Source organism: Excalfactoria chinensis, chromosome 23, assembly GCF_039878825.1.
Source record: "Excalfactoria chinensis isolate bCotChi1 chromosome 23, bCotChi1.hap2, whole genome shotgun sequence".
In the NCBI taxonomy this organism is placed as follows: domain Eukaryota; kingdom Metazoa; phylum Chordata; class Aves; order Galliformes; family Phasianidae; genus Excalfactoria; species Excalfactoria chinensis.
In genome coordinates this window covers 1753229-1778835 of record NC_092847.1, presented here as the reverse complement: position 1 = coordinate 1778835, position 25607 = coordinate 1753229, and the positions used below count along the sequence as shown (strand labels likewise).

General features: G+C 53.0%; 1 protein-coding gene across 5 annotated transcripts; it reads left to right on the top strand.

The window, feature by feature from the left end:
• The first annotated feature begins 924 nt into the window (after positions 1–924).
• SLC45A3 (solute carrier family 45 member 3) lies at positions 925–19478 on the top strand. Of its 5 annotated transcripts, none has more exons than XM_072356303.1 (6): positions 925–1069; positions 2376–2505; positions 12433–12827; positions 13084–13911; positions 14867–15132; positions 16557–19478. In XM_072356303.1, the coding sequence occupies exons 3-6, from the start codon at positions 12668–12670 to the stop codon at positions 17010–17012; spliced, it is 1710 nt and encodes a 569-aa protein (XP_072212404.1). In that variant the 5' UTR covers positions 925–1069; positions 2376–2505; positions 12433–12667; the 3' UTR covers positions 17013–19478. The 5 variants fall into 5 exon arrangements, with proteins under 5 accessions (XP_072212404.1, XP_072212403.1, XP_072212406.1 ...); XM_072356302.1 differs by lacking the exon at positions 925–1069 and adding an exon at positions 1822–2000; XM_072356305.1 differs by lacking the exons at positions 925–1069; positions 2376–2505 and adding an exon at positions 1822–2000.
• Positions 19479–25607: the final 6129 nt, after the last annotated feature.

Here is a 25607-nt window from a genome sequence, read left to right as displayed (position 1 = left end):
ATGCTCTGAACCTCCTCATTCTGCTTCAGCAATGCAATCAAGTGCACTTACAAGCTCGGGACTGGATCTACTGCAACAAGCAGTGTGAACAACGCTGGGCTCTTCCTGCCATGCACAAGGCCTGATGTTTCTGAACCCCCTGCTTACCTGGTGGGTGCATTTAGGAGCACATAGGAATACTCAGGAAACATCTCATCATACTTTGCTCTGTTGGGAGCTGTGACTGAGTAGACTGAGGTCTGTAAAAGGAAGAAGGACCAAAGCAAGGAGGAGTGGGACTCTGCACAGTGGTATGAGCCTGCTTAAACCCTTGAGTGGTGTTTATGAGCTGGTTGGGGGAGGTCTTATGGCCCTGCAAGCAAGCATTGCTCTTGGAAGTTGGTTCACCCTATAGGTGTGTGAGCAGGAGAAGCACTGCGGGCACATTGCTGCCTTGGCAGCTTCCCCTGCTCTGTTGGGACGATAGAAGCCCACTCTGCTCACAGCTGTGTGGGTGCTGCTACCTTGTGTGTCAGCATGTAAACGTTAGTGCTGCTTTATTAAAGGAAAAGAAATGAGAGGCTGTGACAACCAATGGAAGGAGCAGAGCTTCCCCTTAGCAGCAGACCCAGAGCACCTGCCATCCCAACCTGCAGGTGCTTCTACCTGAGCCGGGCTCCCACATTGGAGGCGGAGCTGGCACTGGGGATTAAGAAGCTTGACTTTGTGCTGGTGTGAGCAGAGCCCTGCAGCACTGACCCCCCAGTGCTCAGGAATCCTCTGGATGAGAGCCGTGTGTGCTCTGCTGCAAAGGAAGAGCATAAAAGGAGCAGTGCTGGTCGCTATTGCATTGCCTGTGAACAGGGGTAGCTCTCCCCACCCAAATGTGAGCCTCTGGCACTTTACCAGCTGAAGTCATTGCTAGATCTTCAGTTATTTTCCTTCCAGTGAGTTTCTGGCTGTATCTGAAGTGCCAAAAAAAAACAACCCCTTATTGCAGGAAACAGGAGCGTCATTTCTCCTCGTCTGCTGTGAGCGAGTCCTCATCGAGTGACAACACGTGCAGGTGTCTCTGCTTTTTCCAACACGGGTGAGTCCTTTCAGCAAGCAGGGAGGGAACAGCTGCTGGCTGAAAACAAGGCCATCCTGCTGACCCAAGCTGAAACGCGACTGGGAAATGGGATTTCTGACCTTGAGAGGTACAAAGTTGCCCAAAGGAGGAGGGGACCCTGCGAGGATTCAAAGTAACTCCATAAGTAACTCCGGCTTCTGCAGCCGGGCCAATGCATTGCAAAACAAACAGCCGGCTATTAAATAGGACCAATTGACAGCAGCCTGCTGATGACCGATGGGCTGCAGTGCCGTGCTCTCGGTTTTCCTCTCCCCTGTCCCCGCCGTGTGCGTTGCTGCAGATGTTTGAGGACGGCTGCTGTGTGACGGTGCTGCTCGCCGTGTGGGTCAGCGCTCGTTGCTCCTCAGCTCCCACTTTTGTTTGGCTGTTGTGAGAGCAATTAGACATTACTCAGAGAGGGCCAGACAGCGTGTGGGTCCGTGGTCGGTCTGTCTGTCTGTGTCCGTCCGTCCGTCCCCCCCCCCCCCGCCCCGTGCACACACGCCATGTGATTTGAAGCAGTCATGTACCATGAATAATGTCCAGGGGCCAGGTCACAAGCTTCCCATAGCATGGAATTCATTTGCATACAATCCGAGCAATTACAAGTAATGAATAGATTAGGATAAACCAAACAAAACGAGAAACGATTCAGGCTGCTGCTAATTCCTCAGCAGAAAGGAGGAAGGGGGAGGGGGAAAGAGGGCAGGGAGGGGACGGCTCTTAAAATCTCGGCTGCTCGCTGACCCGAGGGTGCCGGGACCGGGAGGGAGAGGGGCGGAAGACCGACAGACCGACCGACCCCCCCCAACAACGGCCCCGCTCCGCCCGCGGCAGCGCATGTTCCCGCCCCCACCTGCACATTTAAACGGCGGCGGAGACGCGGGCGCTGCACCGGGACTGAGCTGAGGTAGGGGATGGGGATGGGGATGGGGATGGGGATGGGGATGGGGATGGGGATGGGGATGGGGATGGGGATGGGGATGGGGATGGGGATGGGGATGGGGATGGGGATGGGGATGGGGATGGGGATGGGGATGCTTCGGCCGGTGCCTGGGGCTGCTCGCAAGGTTCAGGGCAGTGTTTGCGGCTTGCTTGCAGCCAAAAAGAGATCCGCTCCGTCGATCCTCCCCGGGGCTGCCGCCCTGCTTGAGTTCATCACTGTGGGAAAGCCAAACCTGAAAATCCGACGTGTGCGGAACCGGACAGAGAGCGGCTGCGGGGCGGCACCTCTCAGTCCCCGGAGCTGCGTCCGGAGCGCTTCCCACGCTTCTCGTTGTTTCAGTGGCGTCTGCTGTGACCGAGTTCGGCTTAAGGACAGCTGAGCGGAAGGTCTGGGGAGCGAGAGCTGAGCGTGCACCTCCTGAACCCCCCCCCGAGTACCTGCATGGATCTGTGAGCATCTATGAGCGCAGGTCAGTGGATGTTTAAATCAAAGGAAGGCAGCACGTGGCTGGAGGCGGCGTTCGTTGCAGCTCATTGAGGGCTCTGCGTGGTTTTGCTGCTGCGTTGTGCCCTTCTTGGGTATGGGGGGAGCACACGGGGCTGCGTTGGGTTTGGTGTCAGTGTGTCACGGTGTGACTGCTCCGTAGAGTTCCCACCTCGGGCACGGCTGCGAGCTTTGATGTGTTCGGTGTTTATGGTGCTTCTCGGTGGTGGTCGTCCCGTAGGTGACAGCTTTAGGAGGAAGAGAAGAGCACCAGGATCGGGTCGGGCTTTCAGTGCGGTGGCAGGTTTGGCAAGGTGCCGGGCTTTTCTGTTTGCATTTAGAATAACAAGACTGAATGTAGAGGGGGAACATCTCAGCAATGATTTTCCTGGTCCTCTTTCGGACCTCAACATGGACAGCAAAGAGAAAGCAGCCCAGCTTAAGGCTGGGTCTGTTGCTGGTCTAGTCCTCCATACGGGCTCAGGAGGGGAGTTTATGTGCGTGTAACGTGAGAATAATCAGGGATTTATAGAAATAGAACATGAATAAGAACTTCAAAAGCATCCAAATGATTCGGGCACTGAAATGATGCGGGCGCTCCTGAAAAACGTGTACCAGCCTTTAAACCGTTCCTATTATTCAGCCTGCCTGCAATTTGCTTCTCATTTATGGTGAGCTGGACCTGCCCGACCCACAGCTCACAGTGCTGCCCTTTAGTGGGAGAGGTGTGTGAAGCTGAAAGCAGCGAGCCCTGCAGTGCCTTCAGCTCTGGAAGTTGTTACTGCACAATGCTATGGGAGCCAAGAGGGCTCAGCTTATGGGATTTGAGGGGGGAAAGAAAGGATTAGAAACTTGATATGGATAGCAAGAATCTCTCAAATTAATAGGAAATTAAACGAGGGCTTTACAAGGGATATAAATGCCTGTATTTCAGGGCATAAGCCAATCTTAGGATTTAGGGAGAAGCTTCTCCTTGTAGGGAGTTTCTCCCTGTGCTGTCTGCTGGTTGGGTATGTTGCCGTGCAGCTCGCTATGTACACAGCTGGTGTGGGGTCTCCTGTGGGAGCTTCTCCTCTTCTGGAGGAGCTTCTGGTTGAGCAGCACTGAGCTGAAACCTCATGGCTGTGCATTGCAGCAGCCTGGAGATACCTGCACAGAAAGCAGCAATCCCACGGGCTGCTCTCTGAGCTTATCACCACTATTATACAACAGAATCCTAGCAGCTGCTGAGCACATTCCAGGCAGCACCTCTTTTGGAAGCTCGTAGCTTATTGTCACCAGCAGATGCAATGTAAGAAGCCAGAATCTCTGGGCTGGTGGCTGAGTTGGAAAGTGAAACCTTTTGGTCTGCTTTGCTCATTGCCATAGTCCATAGGAGAGATGGGTGTGTGTGTGTGTGTGGCTCTCCTCCTGCTAAGTGTCCCTCCAGGAGCACTCTGTGGCCACCCGTATCCCTGCAGCATGGTCGCTGTTCTCCCTAAAATCAATAATGAGGTTTGAAAGTAATTATAACCCAAGTGGCCCAGTCCTGTAGTGAAGCCACTGGGTAGGAGCTTTGCCAGCGTGTGTATTGAAGAATCTGCTTCTAAAAGCATCACATCTATGGAACAGCGAAGCATCAGGGCAGAGGTGGCTATTAGATGTGTGGGTCTCCATGAGTGTGTTTCTGTTGGTGCTCTTTGGAGGTGGCAGCTGCTCTGTGATGTCCCTGCCTTGCTCTGAGCACCTGAACCCAGAGCTGTTTGCACTGGGTTTGCACATTGCTTCCAACAACTGTATGAAAGCAAATGAAAACTAATTTGGAAACCCCATTGCCTTTGTACACAATGCTGCTCGCCTGCTGCACTGTGCCTCTCTTCATGTGTTGTTTGTGAAGCTCTAAGTTGGTGTAAAGCAGTGTAGGATGCCATGCAGGAGGACCCAGGTGGGGTCTATTTCTTGTGCTGCTGTTGTTCATCACTTTAAGAGTCTCTGAACCCAATTTTGTGTTATAGAACTGCAGAAAGTCGCTGATGTACCAACAAAGCCATTGAGCTGCTTGTTCCGAAAACACAGAGCTATAAAGCACCCATTGTATTATGCTTTTACTTGTGCTGTTTTCAACCTTTGGCAAAGTAATGGGGGTGGTTTGCTGAGGAAACTGAGGCAGCGATAGGCAGTGGTTTTGGTCTGTGAGGTCTGAGGTCCTTCTCTTCCATGCAGGGAGCAGGGCTGGTTCTCCCTTTGCTCTGCTGGGAGCTGAAGTTCTGTTTGTCTTCAGGAGTTCAGGCTTAAGGAAAACTGCAAATATAATGAGTGCAGTGACTCAAATCCGTGCGACTTGTCAGCACTCAAATGACGTTCATGTTCATGCAGAGGAGGCTAGAGCCAATTTGTGCACGGTTATGGAGAGCGTATACGGAGAGTTATGAATCCTGCTTGGGATTTATGGGTTACAACTTTTGCTGCAGCGGAGCATGCAATAAAACTCACAAATTGCGCTTTCATTACCCAATGTTAGCAGTGATCCTGCTGCGATCTGACCTCCCGCTGCTCAGACCTCACACCCGCTGCTCTTCTGCCATCTCCTCCCATCTGCCTGCTTTTTATTTATAGGAGAAACACAGAGGAGAAGCTCTTTGCTGCTCTGTGGGTGTAGGTGTGCTCACTCCTCTCTGCACAGACACCAAGAGTTGCTTGCTGTTGAATTCATGCTGGCTGCAGATCCTCTGCTTGGAGCAAGAGCACCCAATGTGGATCCACAGCACCTGGATTCATGTGCTGCTGCTGGATGCCCTCGCTCTGCAGCGCTTATTGCTTGCACTGCTCTCTGCAGGATGTTCCTGCTTTGCTTGGAGTTGTGCAAACAGAATAAAGGATTGTTCCACCCGCAGAGAGAGCGCCCTTGTAGGTCCGGGCTGGAGGCAGCTCATAAATACAAAGAGATGGAGCACAAAGGAGCAATGAGAGGACAGCAGCTTTCCATGCAGCGCTCTGTGTGTACCAGGTACCGATGTGTGGTGACAGGAGAGTGCTTTGTGTGGGAGCTGTTGGACTCCAGAGGTGCGCTGTGACAAACGGCTGCTGTGTGCACAGGAGTGGGAGCAGCTGGAGCTGGGCTGGAACAAAAGGCTGCTGTGCTGCAGCCAAGGCTGGAGCAGCAATGATTGGGCTGGGAAGGGGAGGACTGACTAAAGCCAGGTTTGGAAGGGTGGCAAAGTGTATCCTGAAGGGGAGTCTGACCATGCAGGTGAAAAGAGAGCAAGTGGGAAGGGTGCTTCCAGCCATGGATTCCTTCAGCCCACTGGTATTACTTGCAACATCAGTGCTTGAGATCCATCCATCCGCTGGACAAATTCTCAGATACTCCCATTCATCACTGTGTCCAACACCAATAGCCACAGATGAGCCTTTAGGGCAAGAGCAGGGAAGGCTGGCTATCTATCCCAGGAAGATTTGGACCTGAACTCCTTGCTGGTACCTGGAGCTGGAAGCAGAAGCAAGGTTGTAAGGAGAGGGGATGGGTGCACAATGCTGTGCTCCATTTGCTGCCTGTAGGAATTGCAGCTCTGAGCCTTGTCTTCTCAGAAGGAAAAACCTCCCCTTCCAGTTGACTGGTGCTGCTGTGAGTTCTGCATTGATGGCTACGGCATAAAACGAAATCCTTGCGTGTGTGGAGTCCGTGATACATGAAACTGATAGAACGAGGAGAGCAAAAGACTTCTGAAGTTCCCCCTAACGATCTCTCAGTGAAGCTTATCTGCCTTTAAACGATACCATCTGATTGCTTCTTATCTTTGCTGTTATCTGGACCGTTTGGGGCATATGTGAAATCATAGAATCTCTTGTTTTCAGACCCAGACCTCATGACCGGTCTGTTGTGATGAGGAGCAACCTCTTGGCTGCTTGCAGGGCCTGTGAGGAGCTCCACTATCCTGGGTGCATGGAACTGCTGCTGCTCCTGTAGTGCTGCAGCCACTCGTGTGCTCAGGAGCCGATGTGATGGACGGGGCTCAGCGCTCACAGCTGTCCTGGGGCTGTTCCTCACACTGCAAAAGCTCTTTGTCTCATTCAAAGCCATGACCTCATTTTTAGAGACAGAAAACAAGAGAGGGAGAAACCCACCAACCTGCCAGCCGAGGTCAAAGGGCTCCCGAGCGATATGTTAGCATCCAGCTTATACAGCACGAAGAACTGGAACTGCAGACCAGAAAATTACCATGGAAAGGAAAAAAATAATGGACTAACTAGCATGTGATTACAAAAGAGCCCATGCGTTCTGTGTGTGTCTAGGACTCCTTCCTTTGAGGAAGAGTGCGAGGTCACGCTCCCATAACTTGAAGCAAAAGGGACTGCAGAGATCCGTGCTGGTTGCCTGATGCTATCCGAGCAGTGCCAAGCTGCTGGAGCCAGCTGCTCTCATCTCTATTGGGATATCAGGGCTGTCCCTGTGACTGTCACAGGTTTCCAAGTAAAGCCAGAAGTGAAGAAGCCATCTGATGGGCTGGAAGTCCCAGCCAGAGCTGTGCTGGAGGCAGGAGGGGCAGCAGGGACTCATACGTGCCGTTACGCAGCATTTGTGCTTTGCTTGCAAACCACGAGTTCCTATTTCACTTCCCATTTTCCCAGCCCTGCAAGCAACCATGGCAAAGCAGACACAGTGAAGCAGCTGGGGATTCTGCTCTCCCGTCTCTTCTCTGTAACAGGTGGGGAATTTTTACTTCCAGTTAGTGATTAAAGCTCAGCAGTTGTGTGTTATGAGCTGAGCTGTGCTGGGACAGCCACGTGTTCTCTTTGGTCCCATCAGAAGAGGGCTGGGGTTGCTCTGGGTATAGCCATCACCTCCCATCTCTTCCCAGCAGTGGGGTGCACGCTGCATTGGTTCTGTGGGGTTCTGAGATTCCTGTAGGGCAGTGGCCTTCATCCTGTTCCTTGCTGCCTGGTATTCCCTTCACAACCAGCCCATTGTGCAGAGGGCTGTGGCAGCTGGGTGGAGCGTTTCAGGCTCAAGTGTAATTTCAGTGCCTTTAAAAGCCTTCGGAGCACTTTCTTATTCTTTTTCTTCTTTTCTTCCCCCCCCCCCCCCCCCTTTTGAAGAGGACAGCAATGCCAACGAGGGATAATTTGATGGATTACTCTGCAGGGATGGGAGGGGGGCTCTCCATAATCCCCTTTGTGGGCCCTCTGGATGGGCACAGAGTGAGATCCCCCAGCCCAGGGCAGAGAAAAGGCAGCTCAGCAGGGTGGGCTCTGCATGCTGACAGATAAATACAGACCCTGCTTGTGCAGTGCTGGATATAATCTGAGCCCAGTACAGTGCTGTTGAGAAGGGGGGGCACCTGGAGGGGGCTTTTCTCACTTATTTGTTTTCCTCCTCTCCAATTTGATTTGTTGTTTTTTTATTCTTTTGCTAATAATAATAATAGAAAAAGAACAAAAGAAAGGAGGGGGTGGGGGGGAAAGGCTGAGTCAGAGCAAGTGATGGGCACAGTACTTTAAACAGCAGAAATGAACTCGAGCAGAAAGCGGAACCGCATCATCTCTCATTTTCCCCTCCCACCCCAGAACAGGGGCTTCTCATGAATGAAAGCAAGAGCTCAGGCTGTTCCATAGCAAAAGAAAGCTGCAGCTCTGATGTAGAGCCCCAAACCCTGTCCTGGGGGTCTGGAGCTGCTCCTTGCAGAACTGGTGCTGGTTCAGGATGTGTGGTGATGAGGAGTGATGCTCTGCGGTGGGCAAGTGCTGCTAACCAGGACAGGAAAGCATCCTTTCCTTATGTCTGTTCTTAAAAGCATGTTCTGACCCTCTCATCCATCTCACAGGGACCTTTGTTTGCTGCTCGTAGCCTGCCCCGCTGCCTTTGCTTTATTCAGTTGATCAAAAGGGGACAGATCCTGACCTGCTCCTCGCACCCTTGCTGCTGCAAAGGTGCTCAGCACTCACCTGCATCCCCCTGCTCTCAGGTGGCCATGGATGGATCACGACAGCTCCAAGGTGGCTGCATCTCGAACCCCATCCTGACGAGCTCCAGCAGCCATGGCTAAGGTGGCACGGTGTTGTTTGGTGGCCCACAGCCACCTGAAAGCCTGTGTGTGCATTCATTGGGCAGGGATCCGTCTGTCCTTCAGGGGGGCACCAAGCACGAGTGGAGCTGTGCCCCTTTGATAGCTCTGAGAGCAGCCAAACCTCATGGTGGGCGCTGCAGGGAGGCTGTTACCATACAGCACCGAAGCACAGCTCTCAATCTCAACAAATTGCAATGCCTCATTATGAACAAACCACGTGGAAGGCATTGGAGCTGCCCTGGGGCTCTGCCCCATCCCCTGAGGCATCTGTAGCACCCAGTGCTTATCCTGGATTCGTATCTCCCAGCATCTGAGCTGCTGGGTGCTGTGGGGTGAAGGAAAGGGATCTCAAACAGGTTGTGGCACTCAGGTCTTGTTCTGGTCTAAGGGGATTTCCACCCGCTGCTGCTCATTCCCTAAGCCGAGCTGCCGATATAATGGAGCCCTGAGCTCAAAGGAAACGCAGAGTTAATTCAGAGAGGCTAAATACATCACCATTCTCCCATCGGCCGCTTTGTGACCACTCCCCTCTCCCCACACTGTGAATGGGGTCAAGGAGATTTGGCTGGGGGGGGGGGGGAGGAAAGGGGAAGAGGGTCAGGAGAGGTCAGGTGAGTTTTCCATTTCATCCCGCGCGAGGCTGCCAGAGCTATTCTCCATGGTGTATTTCACATTCAGCTGCGGTGAATGGACACTGATAGCTGTGAAAGGATCTGGCACTGTATGAACAGCCCTTCCCTAAGCGCTCGCTCTTGTGCTCGCTCCCACCCTTTCTTCCAAAGGGCTTCCAGGGAGCGGGGAATTAATAACGTTTATAAAGAGCCTCCTTTGGAAAGGTTGGAAATGTAACGTTGTGGGTATGAATGGAAAACCCGAGGGCTGACAATACCCTGCGCCCTCCCCTCTCTCTTTGCTGCTCATGGGGAATGCATTTCTGCATCCAGTCTGTGGCGTGGAGGGAAGGTGTGGGGCTGTGTCACCTGCAGCAGCCCCTACCCAGCCTCACTGCCTGCCTCCAGCCTTGGCAGTTATGTGGGGTAGTGATTTCCCCTATAAGAAGAGCTCAGGTTATTATGGAGCCCTGGCAGGTTGCAAACAACCGGAGAATCTCATCCTCTGTGGTCTGACGGTTGCTGCAGCTGTTGGTTAACTAGGGGTAGGTGCGTGGCAGCCATAAATCAGGAAGGTTGTAGCTGTGTGCAGAGAGATCTCAGCTCTTCTGTGCCTGTAGTGAATGGGAAGGTTAAGGAGAGATAAGATGTGGATCCTCATAAGGAACCCATGAGGCTTTTTTTTGGCCACATCCAAACTCTACTTTCAAAACGTTTCTCTGGGTGTTCGTGTTGTCTGAAAGCAAAAGGTGTGACCCGGAGCCTCTGCAATGAGAAAGGAAGTGGGAGGTTAACTTTCTACACTCTGTATTGCTCAGTGAATGAGTCCCTGTGTGTGATAGCAGCAGTGCATTCAGCATGTGTCCAAACATTGTTTGTGCTGTAGCAGCTTGGGGAAACTGAGGCTAGAGGGCAAAAAGTGCTTTCTGGCCTGCAGCTTTCTGGCCAGCCACCCCCAGCTGATGGTGGAGGGCTCCTCAGCACGAGGTGCATCAGGTCCCATTGCATTGGAGGAGCGGTGCCCTTCAGCAATGAGGAACAGCATGGTCCTTCTGCTGGGGGGCAGCAGCCCTATTTGTCCGTCCCTGCCCTGTCACCTGCCCACACCTGCAGTGCAGAGGTGCTGTTTGCAAATCACCAGCAGATCAGAGGTGACGAATATCGAAACCAAGGCAGGGCTTTGGGCAAGGTTCAGCTGTGAGCCCGTATCTGGGCATTTCCTTCTGAGTTGATGTGGGACGGGGGCTCTGTGAGGCTGCTGTTGGCAGCCTGTGTTTGCTCAGCACCACACACACACACACACGAGGGGCCCAGCACAGGTGTGGCTGTGCTGCTATAATAACACACCACGTGCTGTTATCAAGAGGCAGGGAGGGCCCAGAAACCAAACCCTCGTGTGTACCTGCTGCTGTGTTCCACCTCTGCTTGCCTGCACACCGCTTAAGGAGCTCTTCCTGAATGCTATGTACTCAGGCTTGGCTCTGGGGAGTGCTGCAGGGATCTGCTGTCCTGTTCAGCATGGAGGAGGTGAGTCCTGGCTACTGCAAGCTTTCCACTTATCCCTTTTGTGGATGGGTATTGGCACTGGGTACAGTGGGATCTGTTTCCTTGCTGAAGTCCTTTGAGAGTGTGGAGAGGGGAAGAGATGGGTCTCTTTCTTTCTATTCAGGTGAACCTATTCTATTTCTATTTCTTCCCTCTTCCTAGTGCTCGTTAGTCAATCAGTGCTAGAAATATCACAGGGATAAGGAGCAGAAGATTTTATTTCCTTGTGCATTTGTGTGTGTGAGGCATCATTTACTTCCTATCCAAGGCGGGATACGTTTCCCTCTATGAGCTCTCCACACCCCAGGCTACAGCAGTGGGATTTCAGCAGCTGATAATGCAGCATCACCCATCCAGATGCAGCTCATCTATGGGCTTTGCTTTGTGAGCTGCTTTTTCCTCTGCTGGAGCTGGAGGGCTGCAGCTTAACTTCCTATCCCAAGGCTGTCAGCCAGCTGTGTACCCATCACCGAGGAGTAAGGCTGACATCCTGTGTCTGGCCCACAACTAAGAAAGGTGGTTGCTGCCCCCAGTCGCTTCCTTGCAGATCGAGTGCCTCTGAGCATGGCTGGGGCCTCCAAGAGTTCCTTTGAAGCGAAGTGCAGAGATTAAAGACAAGCTGCTGTTCCTTCCCCTGCTGTCAGATTGCTATTTGACCTTGAGCGAGCCATTTAAATGTTGTTAAAAGAAGATCTCCTTTGTGACAGTCAAGGTCTGAGGGAGCACAGAGAAGGAAGGTGAGGGATCCCGGTAGGAAAACAATCAGTGCTTATGGTGTGTAATTGGCAGCCTGACAGCTCCTCAGCTGGGGGGAGCTGCGGCCCTTCCCTGCAGCACTGAGTGATGCTTCTGCCTTTGTACAACCCCACTGTACACAGTGGCAGGTAGAGATAAAACTGCTCCTCCTGAACGTCCCAGTGATATCCATGATCAGAACAGCGAGACCTGCTTTTAGCAAAACGTTTTGGTGGCTGGATGCTGGAAGCCTTGCTCTGTTGCTTTGCTTCTAGCTGGCACAGTGCAACAGGGCTGACAAGCTTCTAAGCAGCACCTGCTTCCTTCTCTCAGCTGTTGAGACCCCATCCGGATCTGGTGGCCTCTCCCCTCGGAAGAAGGCTGGGGAGAGGGAGCGTGTTACAGGGCAAATAAATGACTCAGTCTAATGAGGAAGGTAATTGCCGCTCACTGTTAGACAGGGCTAAAGTGGGTCAGGTTTGTTTGTGAAACTCCACGGAGGCACCATCTGTTCCCTGCGCCCCGTGCTGGGGGCTGGCAGCAGGATTTGGGTGAGTGCTTCCCCAGGAGCTGGGCAGGAGGTGTCCCTATCATTAAACCATGGTTCAGGTCTCCAGAGTGTCCCCATGGACATCCTGTCTTCAGACAGGGCTCGTAATTGATTTCACTGGGAGAAGGGATGCTCCGTCCTTTTGGAGGATCTGCCCTTTGTGTCTCTGCTCCCAGTGCGAGATGAGGCTGAGCAGGACACCGAGGGGTCATTAGACCTCTTGTAGCCCGAAGGCAGGATTGGATTTTCCCAAACCATTTCTGACAGGTGCCCATCTCACCTGGCACGAGTCGCAGAACCTCACAGCTCCCCCAGGGGCCCTTGGCTCAGGGGCTGTCTCCTTCAGCTGTGATGTGTCCGTGTGTCACCGGGTCTGAGCCCTTTCCTTTTCCTTTCCTGCTTGTCTAACGAGCTCTCTCTCCTCTCAGAGCACAGCATGTGAGCAGAAGGGTGAACACAGAGCGGATCCCTGCCTGCCCACACCTGGACTTGCCATTATTGGGACCTCATCGCTCAGCAGGAGGATAAGTCGCTTCGTTCACCAATGCTAAAAATGGGAGACAGCATCTGTGCAGCAGGAAGGGAAAAGAACCAGCAGACTTTGCCTGTGGGACACCTCGGGTTGCCCTGCAGCGCCGCAGCCCACGGGCAGTGAGGGGCAGCATGGCTCTCAATGTGCTCCTGCACAACCGCAGGGCTCAGCTCTTGCTGCTCAACTCATTGACGTTTGGCCTGGAGGTTTGCTTGGCTGCTGGCATCACCTACGTGCCTCCATTGCTCCTGGAAGTGGGAGTGGAAGAGAAGTTCATGACCATGGTGTTGGGTAGGCTGCTTCTCCCTCATCCTTTTGGGGTTTGTTTCTCCTTTCAGGGGTGAATGAGGGCGTGCAGATGTGTGTGTGTGTGTGTGGGGGGGGGGGTGTTTGCAGGACTGCTGTGATATCGGGGCAGCTTTGTGTTTGCAGGAGGAGGCTGTGACCCACTGAGTTCCAGAAATGCCCCCAGGCTTTTGTTACCATGCACACAGATGTACGTCCTGTCCTATTCCATCCTCTAATGCCATTTCTTTCTCTGCTCCAGGGATAGGACCTGTCCTTGGCTTGGTTTTTGTCCCTCTGATTGGATCCGCCAGCGACCATTGGCACAGCAGCTATGGCCGGAGGCGGCCGTTCATCTGGGTGCTGTGCCTGGGAGTCCTGCTGAGCCTCTTCATCATCCCTCATGCCAGCAGCCTGGCCGGCCTGTTTGCTCTCAACACTCGCCCTCTGGAGATCACCTTCCTCATCCTGGGCATTGGGCTGCTGGATTTCTGTGGCCAGGTCTGCTTCACCCCCCTGGAGGCATTGCTCTCAGACCTCTTCCAGGAGCAGGATAACTGCCGCCAGGCCTTCTCCATGTACGCCTTCATGATCAGCTTGGGGGGCTGCATTGGCTACCTGCTTCCAGCCATTGACTGGGGGGCCAGCTTCCTGGCCCCATACCTGGGAGGACAGGAGACTTGCCTCTTCAGCCTCCTCGCTGTCATTTTCCTTGGTTGCGTGCTGGCCACCCTCTTTGTGACCGAAGAAGCAGCTGCCCAAGCGGATGCTCTGGATGGTCCAGCACTGAAGGATGCTCTCCCTAAGCCCTCACCCTCTGGCTGCTGCTCTTGCCTGCTCTCCAGGAGCTTCCTTCAGGCCAGGCATGTGATGCAAACCCTGAGAAACTTCTGCACGTTGGTGCCAAGGCTTCACAGCCTTTACTGCCGCATCCCCAAAGTCATCCGGCGCCTGTTTGTGGCTGAGCTCTGCAGCTGGATGGCACTCATGACTTTCATGCTGTTCTACACGGACTTTGTTGGGGAAGGGCTGTACCACGGTGTCCCCAGAGCCAAGCCAGGCACGGATGCCAGACGCCGCTATGATGAAGGTAAGAAATAAACTGGGTTGGGTTTTTTGAGTGGGAACTAGGAATGGGTTCAGCTCTACCAGTGATGCGAAAACAACATCACAGCTAAACTAGATTTGCTGCAGTTGGGTCAGGAGAAAGCATTCTACCGTGACCCACAGTGGATCAAAAGGGAAACCCATCTTTGAGCTACCAAGCACAGGAGTAGAGCTGGCAGTGCAGCCCCAACTTTGGGCCTGCTATAGTTGCCTGCCGTCCTCTGTTTGGTGGCTGTGTTGCCCCAGAGCTTTGACTCCACCATTCATCCCTTCTTTCCCCCCCCCTTACAGATCTAAGTCTATTATTCCTGGAGGCACTTCCCTGGCCCTCCTTCCCCAGCTGCGTACCTTGCCCTCTGGGTTTTCCACTCACTGCCTCTGCAGTACAACCGCCTCTTTGTGCCGAGCGTCTGTTTAACTTAAGAAAGAGCTTAATTATTATTTAACACTTGCACTGTAAAGCTTCCTGCAGGTCAGGGCTCCATTGTGCCAGCAGTCACTGAAACACGTGTTGAGTAATGATCCTCGCTTCAAAGAGTTAATGGTTTTAATTCCCTGAAATCTGATAGATCTTTGCAAAGGGTGAGGTCCGGATTGCTACCGGATACGGCAGTTGCTCAGTGGTTGTTGTATACTTTCCCTTGGCTGGAGCACAATTTCTTGCTCCTTTTGTTCTGTTGCTGCTTTAGGCATCAGATAACAGATCCTGGTTTATGGGCAGGTGACAGATCTTGGCTTAGAATAAAGTGAGAACGAGAACCTTACAGGAGAAGGATGCCATTTGGATTCCCACTTCCCATTGCCCCTCCAGTCAGGCCAGGGAGCCTTGGAGCATATGAGGGCCGTGCTGTCGGGCACTGCAGGGTCAGATTGAGGCTGAAAGGTGTTCAGCTGCCTGAATCCATCATGGCAATGTCTGACCCTCTCTTTTCCTCCAGGTGTCCGGATGGGCAGTTTGGGACTCTTCTTGCAATGCGTCACCTCCATCTTCTTTTCGACAATCATGGACCGGATGGTGAAGCAGTTTGGGACACGAACTGTCTACCTGGCCAGCGTGGTGTTCTTCCCTGCTGCTGCCTTCGTCATGTGCCTTTCCCACAGCGTCATCGTTGTCACCATCTCTGCTGCTCTAACAGGCTTCACTTTCTCTGCACTCCAGATCCTGCCGTACACGTTGGCATCGCTTTACCATCATGAAAAACAGGTAGGGATCTGCTCTGGAGCTGCCAGAACAGCTTGGGAGTGCAGTGGGAGCACACAAAGATTCTCTTCCTTCACCTCTTATCCCCAAGCTGTGTCCTCTCTGAGGACTCCCATGACATTAAGGAGAAAAGAGAGCTCAGCATCTTCTGCCCTAAGCCTCCCCTGCTCACAGCAAGCATTAAGTAGGATGGGAGAGAGAAGCAAGTGAAAAGGGGTGTCCAACATCCCTCTGTGCTCTCAGCATTGCTGACCTGAGGCCCCAGTTACAGTTTTTGTCCACATAATGAAGATCAGTGAAACATATAATATATATATATTATGGCAGCTTGGGTTTGTGCTTCTGAGCCCAGACTCGAGGGGCTGAAGGGTGCAGTGAGCAGCTGAGCAGAGCCTGACTGGTGGAAGGAAAACCCTTTGGAAGCTGATTCCTGCTCTGTGAAGTTCCTGTCTGGTTTCTCTTCTCTGATGGGACCTGAAACTGTTTGTGTTGCAGAAGTGCAGCCATGGCCTGGAGCAGTGCAAACAGCAGCTGCCTGGTGCTGACACACACTGGGGCAGGGCTGGGTGCAGCCGGGTGGTTGCAATAGGGCTGAGGAAGCTGGCAGTCTTTGTCCCTATCCCTCCTGCACAAGGCAAGGGTGTCCAGCAATCCCCTCTGAGCCCTGGAGCTGGACACAGTGTTCTCTGCTCACAAACAGGCACTGTTGGTTCCCCCCCCCTTTTAGTTCCTTTGTTTGCTCTACTTCATCATGCGGATAATGGATGAACCTGTCCTTCCTTATCTGCTCTACCCTATACAGACCAGTGGTTGTGCATAATTGCAAATGCCCTGAGGTTTTTCTTCCTCCACTCTTGCAGCCTGAGTGGGGAGAGCATCTCACTCCAGGTCTGCACAGAGCTGAGAAGGGAGCTTTCTCCTGAGCCCCCAGCGTTGTGATCTCACTGCTGTTGTCCCTTATATCCAGGTTGTTAAGGCCTCAGCCGCCTTATAAAGGCTTCTCCTTGTGCTCAGAGGGATGTCTGTCTCTGTGATGCTCCCACTGTGGGCTCTGCCCCTTTGCTCCTGTCCCAGCAGAGCACCTCAGTGTGTCACCTCCCCAGCCAGGAAGGTGACAACCCCAGTCTCATAACACCACGTCCCCAAGCTCAGGGCTGGCACTGGGCTGCAGTGCTCTGCTTCAAGGCAGCGTAGGCACCTCTTGGCTGCTCTCCCCATGAGTCAGGGCTGCTCTGAGCCCTGTGCCAGCCAGAAAGAGCCAGGCTGGCTCCTGGAGGGCACCTCACTTGGGCCAGGCTCTCCCCCCTACAGCAGCACACCCAGCACTCCCAGCACAGGGTGGTTTCTCCCCCCATTGACCCCCCACCTCGCTCAATGGCCTCCACCCTCCCTCCTCATTCCTCACACGCCCTCCTTCTTTCCACCAGGTATTTTTGCATAAATACAAGAGCAAAGAGGAGAGAGACGCGGCTCGATCAGACAAGAAATCAGCCTTCCCCAAAGGCCACCTTTCCAACCAGAAGCTGCCTTACCAGAACGGACACACCGGGGGCCTCTACTCTTCATCCTCCTCTTCCTCCTCTCCCCCAGCTGCCAGCTCTGCCCTTTGTGGCAGCTCTTCCTGCGATGTCTCATTGATGATGATAGTGGGTGAGCCGGACTCGGTGCCTCCAGGTCGAGGGATCTGTTTGGACCTGGCCATTTTGGACAGTGCTTTCCTCCTCTCTCAGGTTGTCCCCTCTCTCTTCATGGGGTCCATCGTCCAGTTTACGCAGTCGGTGACTGCCTACATGGTGTCAGCTGCTGGTTTCGGCCTCGTTGCCATTTACTTTGCAACCAAAGTTGTCTTTGATAAGAGCGACATGGCCAAGCATTCAGTGTGATGGGGGCAGCAGGTGGGTGCCAAGATGAGGGGTGTGCGCATCCCTATGGCTGCTCGTGGGGTGCCCCGTGTCGTGTGTGCTGTCCCCATGCTGCTGCTGGGAGCCCCAGTGCTGCTCTGGGGCTGGGGATGGCAAAGAGGCAGCAGGGATAATCTCAGGTGTAAATAGGAGGCATTGGGGCATTGTGCTTTGGGCCATCAGTGCTTTCTACACGGTGCCTTTCTCATAAGTAAGCACTGCACAGCCAACACCAAAGGGATCACATTGGGGTTTGTTGGGGGGGGAGGAAGGAATCAGGCTTTTCCTTTAGTAATGGGTGTGGGGAGGGGGGGAAGAGCCACTGGCTCTCCTGCCTTCCAATGACGGGTGTATCCTCTTCCACTTGTACTCAACTTACTGAGTAGTTCTCCCACCAGATCCATACTGGTGTGCACCTCCTATACCCAACCCCTGAATGATGCTGCAGCATCACAAGGGCTCAGTCCAGCAGTGAGGGAGGAGAGCAGGCAGAGCCCTCCAGGAAGGCAGTCTGGGAACAAACAGACCTCATCACATTCTTATCTGCTCCAAGTGCCTCTCAATCCCATAACACTGGGACCAATGCTGCTGGGTAGATGTGAGTCACCTTCTGCTGGCCAAGCTGTACCAATGCTCAGAGATCACCCCTATGCTGAGTAGAAGCCAAGATCTTGGCTTGCAATTGGCACTTAGGTTCTGACACGGTGCAAGCAATGCCCAGAGAGAGGCACAAACATCTGGAGGCAGGGCTGGGGGGGGCACGCTGGGTCTCAGCAGCCCTCAGTTTTAGCTGCAAACCAAGTGTTTGTGAGCAGTGTTCAGTGCGTGGGCTCTGAGATGTGCTGGTGAGGCGCTGCTGAAGGGCAAAACGTTGCTATTTTTGCAAGGTCGTGTCAGAATATTCCTTGGCATGGAAGTGAGATTATACTCCCTTTTGCTGTCTGCAGGCGGGGTCCTGGGAGGGCTTCTCCTCACTGCTTTTAAATGTATCTTTCCCGTAAGGGGTGACTCTTTTTGTTGTATTTCTCCTCAAATTATATGCCTGCCATTATAATCCAGCCCACAAGGAGCCCCATGTGCTGAAATGCAGCTGTTCTGGGAATGGATTTGGCAGCTGCACAACCATCAAGAGGAAGCAGTTTTGCCATGTGGGCTTCCACCCCAGCCTTCAGTGGGAAGTCCTGCAGGCAGAAAGGTCAATACCAAAGGTGCAGCACTTCCTGAATGCTCACAGGGATCAATAACCTCCGATTGAGGGTTTTCAAAGAGGTCCCTGCCTGAGTGCTGGAACACTTTGCCATTAAGTGCCTGATGAGGGCCTTGAGAGCATCATTAAGAACATCCAAGTGATGCTTGAGGGAGCAATGGGCTCAAGGGGTCGGCAGCCTTGTCTCATAACATCTTTTGGTTTGGAATGTGAGAGCCAATGTCTTGAGCCTTAACTCATAGCTGTCCCTTGAGAGTGGAAGGCTGAAACTCTTCCCAGTTCCCCAGCAGAGGAATGTTCCCCTTCATTCCAGGTGGGTGTTTGGTGTCTTACCTTGGCCTGAGCTGAGAGCTGGTTGGAACACAGCTCCTCCTCCTCAGGGATGGGGTCCCATCTAACCATCCATCCATGTCCTGGCTGTGCTGCCCTTGTTCCAGTCAGCTCAGCAAGTGTGAGAAGAGCTCCCTGGTTATCTACCAAAAGACTCTGATTTCTCAGCTCCATCTTTCCATTTGCTCAGCTGGAGTGAAACCCTGTGGGTTCCGTAATTGCTCCTTTCCTCCTTACCCTCCTATTACACCAGGAGCTCTGCTGGGCCCTCTGCCATCACCCAGCACAGCGGGCAGATGGGTGCAGGGAGGAGCTCTTGCCAAGACCCCATTGGTTGCTCTTTGCTAACCCTATATCCCCTGTGGGAGCCCAAACCCAGACAGATGAGGGCTGTCTGCAAGGGAGCAGCATAGGAAGCCACACAGCATGCAAGCTGCTCCTGGGTCATTACCAAAAGCCTTTCTTCCTAGGTCAGGCTGTCAAACGAAAGCACACACCTCTTGCACACTGACACTGATCTAACCTATGTGAGCACAGGATCCTCCCTAGGGCTCGATCATACCCTATCATGTATAGGTATGGCTGCAAGCTCCTCGCAGGCTGCTGCTGGGAGCCCTTCTGTTTCTATAGGTGCATTTCTGCCACACTGTGCCTCTCCTTTCCTTTTGCAAGCTGGTCGTTTTGGGGGTGAGTTGGGATGCAGAGGGGGAAAGGGAGAATGTATTTTGTGACAGGAGATGATTGCTGTGGGTCTCTGGGCGAGGGAAGGGAGTTTGATGCTGTTTTTCCTTTCGTGATCACATACTGTCTGCAAGGCAAGACGTCTTATTTATTCAGCAGAGTGGATATTTTGTATACAGAAGGAGGCTGATATAATTTTATTAAGGAGGAAATAAAAAGGCGTTGAACGGACGGGGGTTGTGTGTTACTGCTATACTACTATACAGCTATGCTGCTATACTGCTATGCTGCTATACTGCTATACGCCGCTAGAGGGCGCTATTACCACGGCGGCTCCGAAGCCGTCCCGTCCCCTCCGCTCTCAGTTTTATCGCTACCTGTTCGGACACGGCTGCTTTTCCTTCGTCCTTTTCTTTCTCTCAAAAGCCGGAATGAAATGAGAGCAGAGCAAGGAGGAGCAGCAGCAGCAACTCGGAGCCGCCCCGGGGCGGTGGGACAGCGGTGGCAGCGAGGAGCCCAACAGGTGAGATTAAGGGGCTGGTGGGGATGGGGTCCCATTGGATCCCCATGCTGGATCTGCTCAGCGTGGCAACACTACTAAGCATCTTTAGTTTTGGCCCTTCAGAAGTGTGGGCTTTGGATCTGTGGGATTTATAGGAAAGAAACCTTGTGAGCTGAGGAATCCGTGGGGTAATTCAGTCACCCTTGGGGGTGTTTTTGAAAGGATGGAGCTGCTCTGCAAAGGGAGAGCCTGGTGGAAAATCAGGTTGGGAAACAGCAGTGTTTGGTAGCCGGAGGGGGGGAGGCTCTTTGGAGCCTCTGATGCGTGCAGACAAAGCTGATGAGAGGGTCAGGAAGCAGAGATCAGAGGGGGATCAGAGCACTGGGATGGAGGCAGGGCTGCGATTTGGTGCTGCCTTTCAGGTGATGGTTCAGAGCAGGGATTTGTGTTGCGATGAAAACACGCAGCCTGCAGGCCGAGCTCTTCACCTCACATGGGGGGGCAGAGCTGGCTCTGCTCATCACGGCTTGTTGGCACAGAGTTGTGCTGGGGATGAATGTGGGCAGCCCCAAGCGATGCAGAGCAGCTCCGGGCAGACTGGGAGCTTCTTAAAGGAAAAGTCTTTCTGTTACATCCAAGCTGCTTCTCAGAAATCTCCTCTCCCAGCTGGCAGGACCCTGGGGAAGCGCTGATAAGGAGGACTGGCTCAACAGGTTTGCAGCTCTGCAATAATCTCATGGACTTGTTTACTCTGGAAAACACTCCCAGGTGACTTTGGCATCGGTTTTCTTTCTCTTGGAAACTCGTTTTCCTCATTAGAGACATCCAAGACCTCATTAAGAGACAACCAAGACAAGGCAGGCTGGCCGTGCCATTTGTGAGCCATCCAGCAGCACATGCCTGCCCTCTGGTGCAGGTGGAAGAGTTGCACTGTGTACTTTAGCCTTAATAAGTTTGCTCCTGGAAGGGATGGAGCCCTTAGCAGCCTACATAAGGAAGAGGGTTGGCATGTGGGTTTTTAGAGCCACGGCATCTTTATTATCAAAGACCACTGACAGTACAGGCGGCAGTTGATGGAGATGTTCTCATTGTGCCCCATATCCAGCCTCTCCAGCTGGATAACAGCAGCCTGCAGGCACAGCGTGCTCTCAGAGTGACCCAACTGCTCATCATCAGCTTAAAGGGAACAAAACCTATCCCTCCTTCCTCAGCTCCAGCCCCCTGTAACCCTCTTGGACCAAAAGTACATCAAGATCGCCCCATTACCCAACCCAATGGGATCGGGGATGCTGGGAGGTGTCCAGGATCAGGAAGCAGCCCTTGTGTGTCCGAAAGCCCCCACAGCCCCTGTGTACAGCCCTATAGCTGTGCATGGCCTGACTGTGGCTGGAGGTAAGTGGGAACTTCGGGGGTTTTGGCACTTTTTGAGCTGGAAAGGAGCTGGTTGGGTTGCATGGATGAAGTGAGGACGGCCTTGGGATGCATTTAATCTTCACAGAGCTTTTGAAGGGCAAGCGTTGTGTGTTTGCTGTACCAGGTGTGAGCGTGAAATCCTATTGCTGGGAGTCTGGGGTTACATCTGAAGCTCCTTCCTTTGTGCTTCTTTTTGCGTGGGCACGTTTCAGCCAGATGGAAAAACCCTTCCATCCTAATAATCCTGCCATCTGTGTTGGCTCCATAGAGGCAGAAGAGGAGTAAATCCTGCCCAGTCCTTCTCTCCAGCATCTCCCTGGCACTCGGATGTGCAAAGCGCCCTGCAGTGCCACCAACCCCAGGCCTCTCTGAGGTGACACTTTGGAAGGGCTGAGCATCACCTCCCTGCTCCCTATTGGAGCTCTGTGCCAAGCAGGAGAATTGAGCAGGGATGTGCGTGTGGTTAAAGGGACTTTCCAGGTGGTGGAGCTGATCTACACCAGGTGTGGACATCACACAGCCCAAAGCAGGGTGAGCGCTGGCTATTCCTGCAGCCTTTGCTGCTGCATCCTCAATTTAATTCGCTTTGGCATGGAAACCTCTGCTCCCCTGCTGCAGGCTGGCTTCGTTTGCTGTTCCTGCTCTGTGCTAAGGAGCCATTCTGAGAAACAAAGGGATGCTTGCAATGCTTCATGCTGCTCTTCTCCTTGCAGGTTCTCCCGTTCAGATGAGCTCTCCAAGCACAAGCGCTCGCACTCCGGTATCAAACCATACCAATGTGCCACCTGCAAGAAGCACTTTGCTTGCAACGACCACCTGGCCAAGCATGTGAGGATCCACCGGGACCAACTGGGAAGCACTGGGATGGAGGGCTGACTTTGTTTCTTTGTGATCTATTGGAGTCCTTGGGGAGCTGAAGGGGATCAGGAGGGATGCAAGCTGCAGCACCAGCAGCAAAGCCCTTATTCACACACTGAAGGAACATCTGCATGCAGGGACAGCCATGCAGGAGAGCTGCATGCATTGGCTGGGGGGAGCTCTGCAGCTCTGCAGCTCTGCAGCTTGCTGACGTCCTCTTTGTATTTAACTTCTGGTTAATTAAAGGCTAACTTTTTGCTACCGTGCCAGCTTGCCAAGCCTTTGCAAACATCTGGGAGGGGAATCAGGTGCTTGTACAAACAAAGAACAAACGTCAGGAGTTCCAGCTGGGCGGTGTGTCCCTCCTACGTGGCTTTGCCTGCATGTCTCAGGCTGATGTTTGGTGCCTGCAGGCTCTTTGCCACTCAGGTGTGCTTGTGCCATTATTCCAGCGTGCTTCCAGGGCAGGACTTTGTGTGCTTGTGTGGAGCTGCTGCTTTGGTGAGGAGAGTTGGGGTGTACCCAGAAGAAGGGCAGGGAAATGGGCCCAATCCTGTTCCCTTTACCTAAAGCAGAGCCTAAACTCCATCTATTTATTCCTCACCTAGAATGTCTGGGGGCTACAAGCACCAAAGAGAAGGTGCTGCTTCCCCTGAGCCTTTTGCTGTGCATGAGCTGCTGCTAGTGGAGCCGTGCTTGGCTTTCCAGCAAGCTGCTCTGCCCCAGCTGCATGTTCTTTAGGACAACGCCTGCGTTGCTTTCCAGGTCCCCAGGCACATGAGCAGGGCTTAGGACAGAAAGCACTGGAGCCGTTTGACTTCAGAGCCAAGCCTTCCCTAAAGGTTTGGGAGGGCTGGATTGTGGATGCTGGCTGAAACTTCCCTTCCTTGGGTAGGTGTGGATAAGTCTGAGCAGAAAGCTGCTGCCTGCAGCGGGGTTTCTTTGCATGGGAGCCTGTAGCATCTGCAGCCTCGTGCTGACCTCAGCCTGAGCTCTCTATGGGGCATATAGGTGGCACCGAACACTCCTGTTGCTGCCCCTATGCCCAAGAAACAACTCCTGAGCCATCCTAACACTGAGCTCTGAATGACGAGCCATGGCAGGCAGGTTTGCAAGGGCCTATTTTTGGTTGCCTTTTGTGTTAGTGGATTTTTGCCTGACCAGGAATTCACTACATGCCCTTTCCTTGAGGGCTCTCTCTCCAGGGGCTTCGTGCCAATGTGACTCATGCCCGTCTCGTGCTTTCATCTGCCCTTCTTTGCTCCTCTCCCTCACTCCAGACTCTCCCAGCACACTCCCTGTTCGCTTTGGACCTGCCCCATCCTGCCTCCTTCTGTTTGCAGCCGAAGGCAACTGGGAAAGGCGCCTTTCCAAACCGGAGCAAGAAGAGCCGTGCCTCAGCCTTCACGCCAGGCAATTCTTCCCTCCTGCAGCAGCTATTTGCTGAGCAGATGCACGGGGTGGATCTGCTATGGAAGATTGGGGCTGGGAGCGCTGGCTGCGGTGGCTTGCTGCTCACCTGGTTGGTTTTGCCATCTCTTTTAAGCAGACCACAAAGGGAGGGGAGAGATCTTTATAAAATAAAACACTCCAGATCCATATCTCTTGAGCAATGCGTGTTATAGCCTCACCTGCTTCCCCTCTGGGGGACTTGGGCTGACTGGCTTAGAAGGTTTACTTGAAGGCTCTGTAATTACCCGTCCTTTGCTCCAGTGAGGATATTACTCTGCAGCAGAAATGCTTTGTGGAAGTACAGATGAGAGCTGTTGGAGGAATGAGGAAGAGGAGACCCTTCTGTCTTCCCACAGATAGAACTGTACTGGAGGTGCTGAGATGCATCTCCTATGTGTGTCATTGGGGCTGCTGACCTGGGCTGCATGTCTGCCGTGCTGCCCTGCTGGGGATGGGAGGAACCCATTGCAGTGAGAAGGCTGTCGGGTTGCTAAGCGCTGCTCTTTAGGAAATGAAATGCATGCAGGCAGGAGTTGTAGCAGAGCGGAGCAGGATGTGGGAAGAGCACAAAAGAGAAATTCAGGCGACGTTTCTAAATCTGTCCGCCTGGATACAGGGATGAATTTACTCTGGATATAGCAGCAGGCTGAGCCGGCCCCACGCTGCAGCCCACGGCAGCACTGCTGGCCCAGGCTGTGCAGGAGGGGGGCACCTATGCAAGGTGCTGTCCCCATGTCACTGCATCCATCCCTGTGTCAGGGCAGGAGGTGTGAGGTCCATGGATTTGTATGGGCTGGAAAAGAGGGGACTGAGGGGGGTCCTCATGGTGGTTCTGAATGGCAGCCTATAGCTTCCCATTGCCTCCAGCTTGGCAACAGTGAAGGCAAAATAGTGGGCATGGTGGGGGGATGGTTGATGGTTGGGCTTGGTGGTGTTTTCCAACCCTAATGATTCTATAACACTGCAAACATCTGTACCCCAACACAACCAAGCAATCCCACTCTGACTTCTCCTTTTGCTGTCTCTTCCCCTTTAAGACACTGTTGCTCGAGTTGCTTCTTTTTAAAGCATCTTTACGTATGAGCTTTCTCTAAGACCTGCCTGCTTGCCTGCGCTATTTCATCCCATCCCTTTTGTCCCACATATTTTCCCCCTTGTGATGCTGTCTAAGATGGGAACAAACCCACGTTCGCTTGCAGGGGAAGCGGAACAAAGTGAGAGTTGCAGGAAGCAGGGGATTTATTCTCCCTCTCTAGGAAAGACCCTTTGGGGCTGTTTCTCAGTGAAGCTGTTGCAGGCATCAAGCTGCAGATGAGGCCATGTAAATCATAGTGCAGGAGGGTTTGGTGTGCTGGGAGAGCCTGCAATGCCTTTTGGGGTGCAGCTCACACATGCTTTCCATGCAGATAAATCTGGGGGGTGATATTGTGCTGATGGGAAGGGGATGGGGGCAGAAAGCAGCCGGATCCAGGTGCTCCTCCTTCCCCAAACAAACAGGTTGAGCTCTGTTTGAGGTACACAGATGTTGGCAAACCTCCCACCCGTGACCTTACAGAGCTCAGGACTCGTCTTTATTTTCCTCTCGCTTTGTTTCTTTGGTTTGAAGGAGCCCAAGCTCCAAACAGAGCAAGCAAATGCAGAGGGAGGCCAAGGTTTGTTAGCACGTCAGTGCTGTTTGAGTCACCTACAGTGCAGGGGATGTAGTGCTTCCCCTCCCTGCCCACTCTATTTCACACTGCCTATCAGATGGAGTAGTTAAAGTAAGTAAATACCCATTAAGGAGAGCATGCTTTGCAGGAGGACCCTGTGCTTCAGCCCTATAAGCTGTGCTCAGATGATGTCTTGGATGACACCTCAAGGTCCAAAGGTTGCATGTTCCAAACCCCAAAGGTTGCATGTTCCAAACCCTAAAGGTTGCATGTTCCAAACCCTAAAGGTTGCATGTTCCAAACCCCAAAGGTTGCATGTTATAAACCCTAAAGGCTGCATGTTCCAAACCCTAAAGGTTGCATGTTATAACCCCAAAGGTTGCATGTTCCGAACACCAAAGGTTGCATGTTATAACCCCAAAGGTTGCATGTTCCAAACCCCAAAGGTTGCATGTTCCAAATCCCAAAGGTTGCATGTTCCAAAT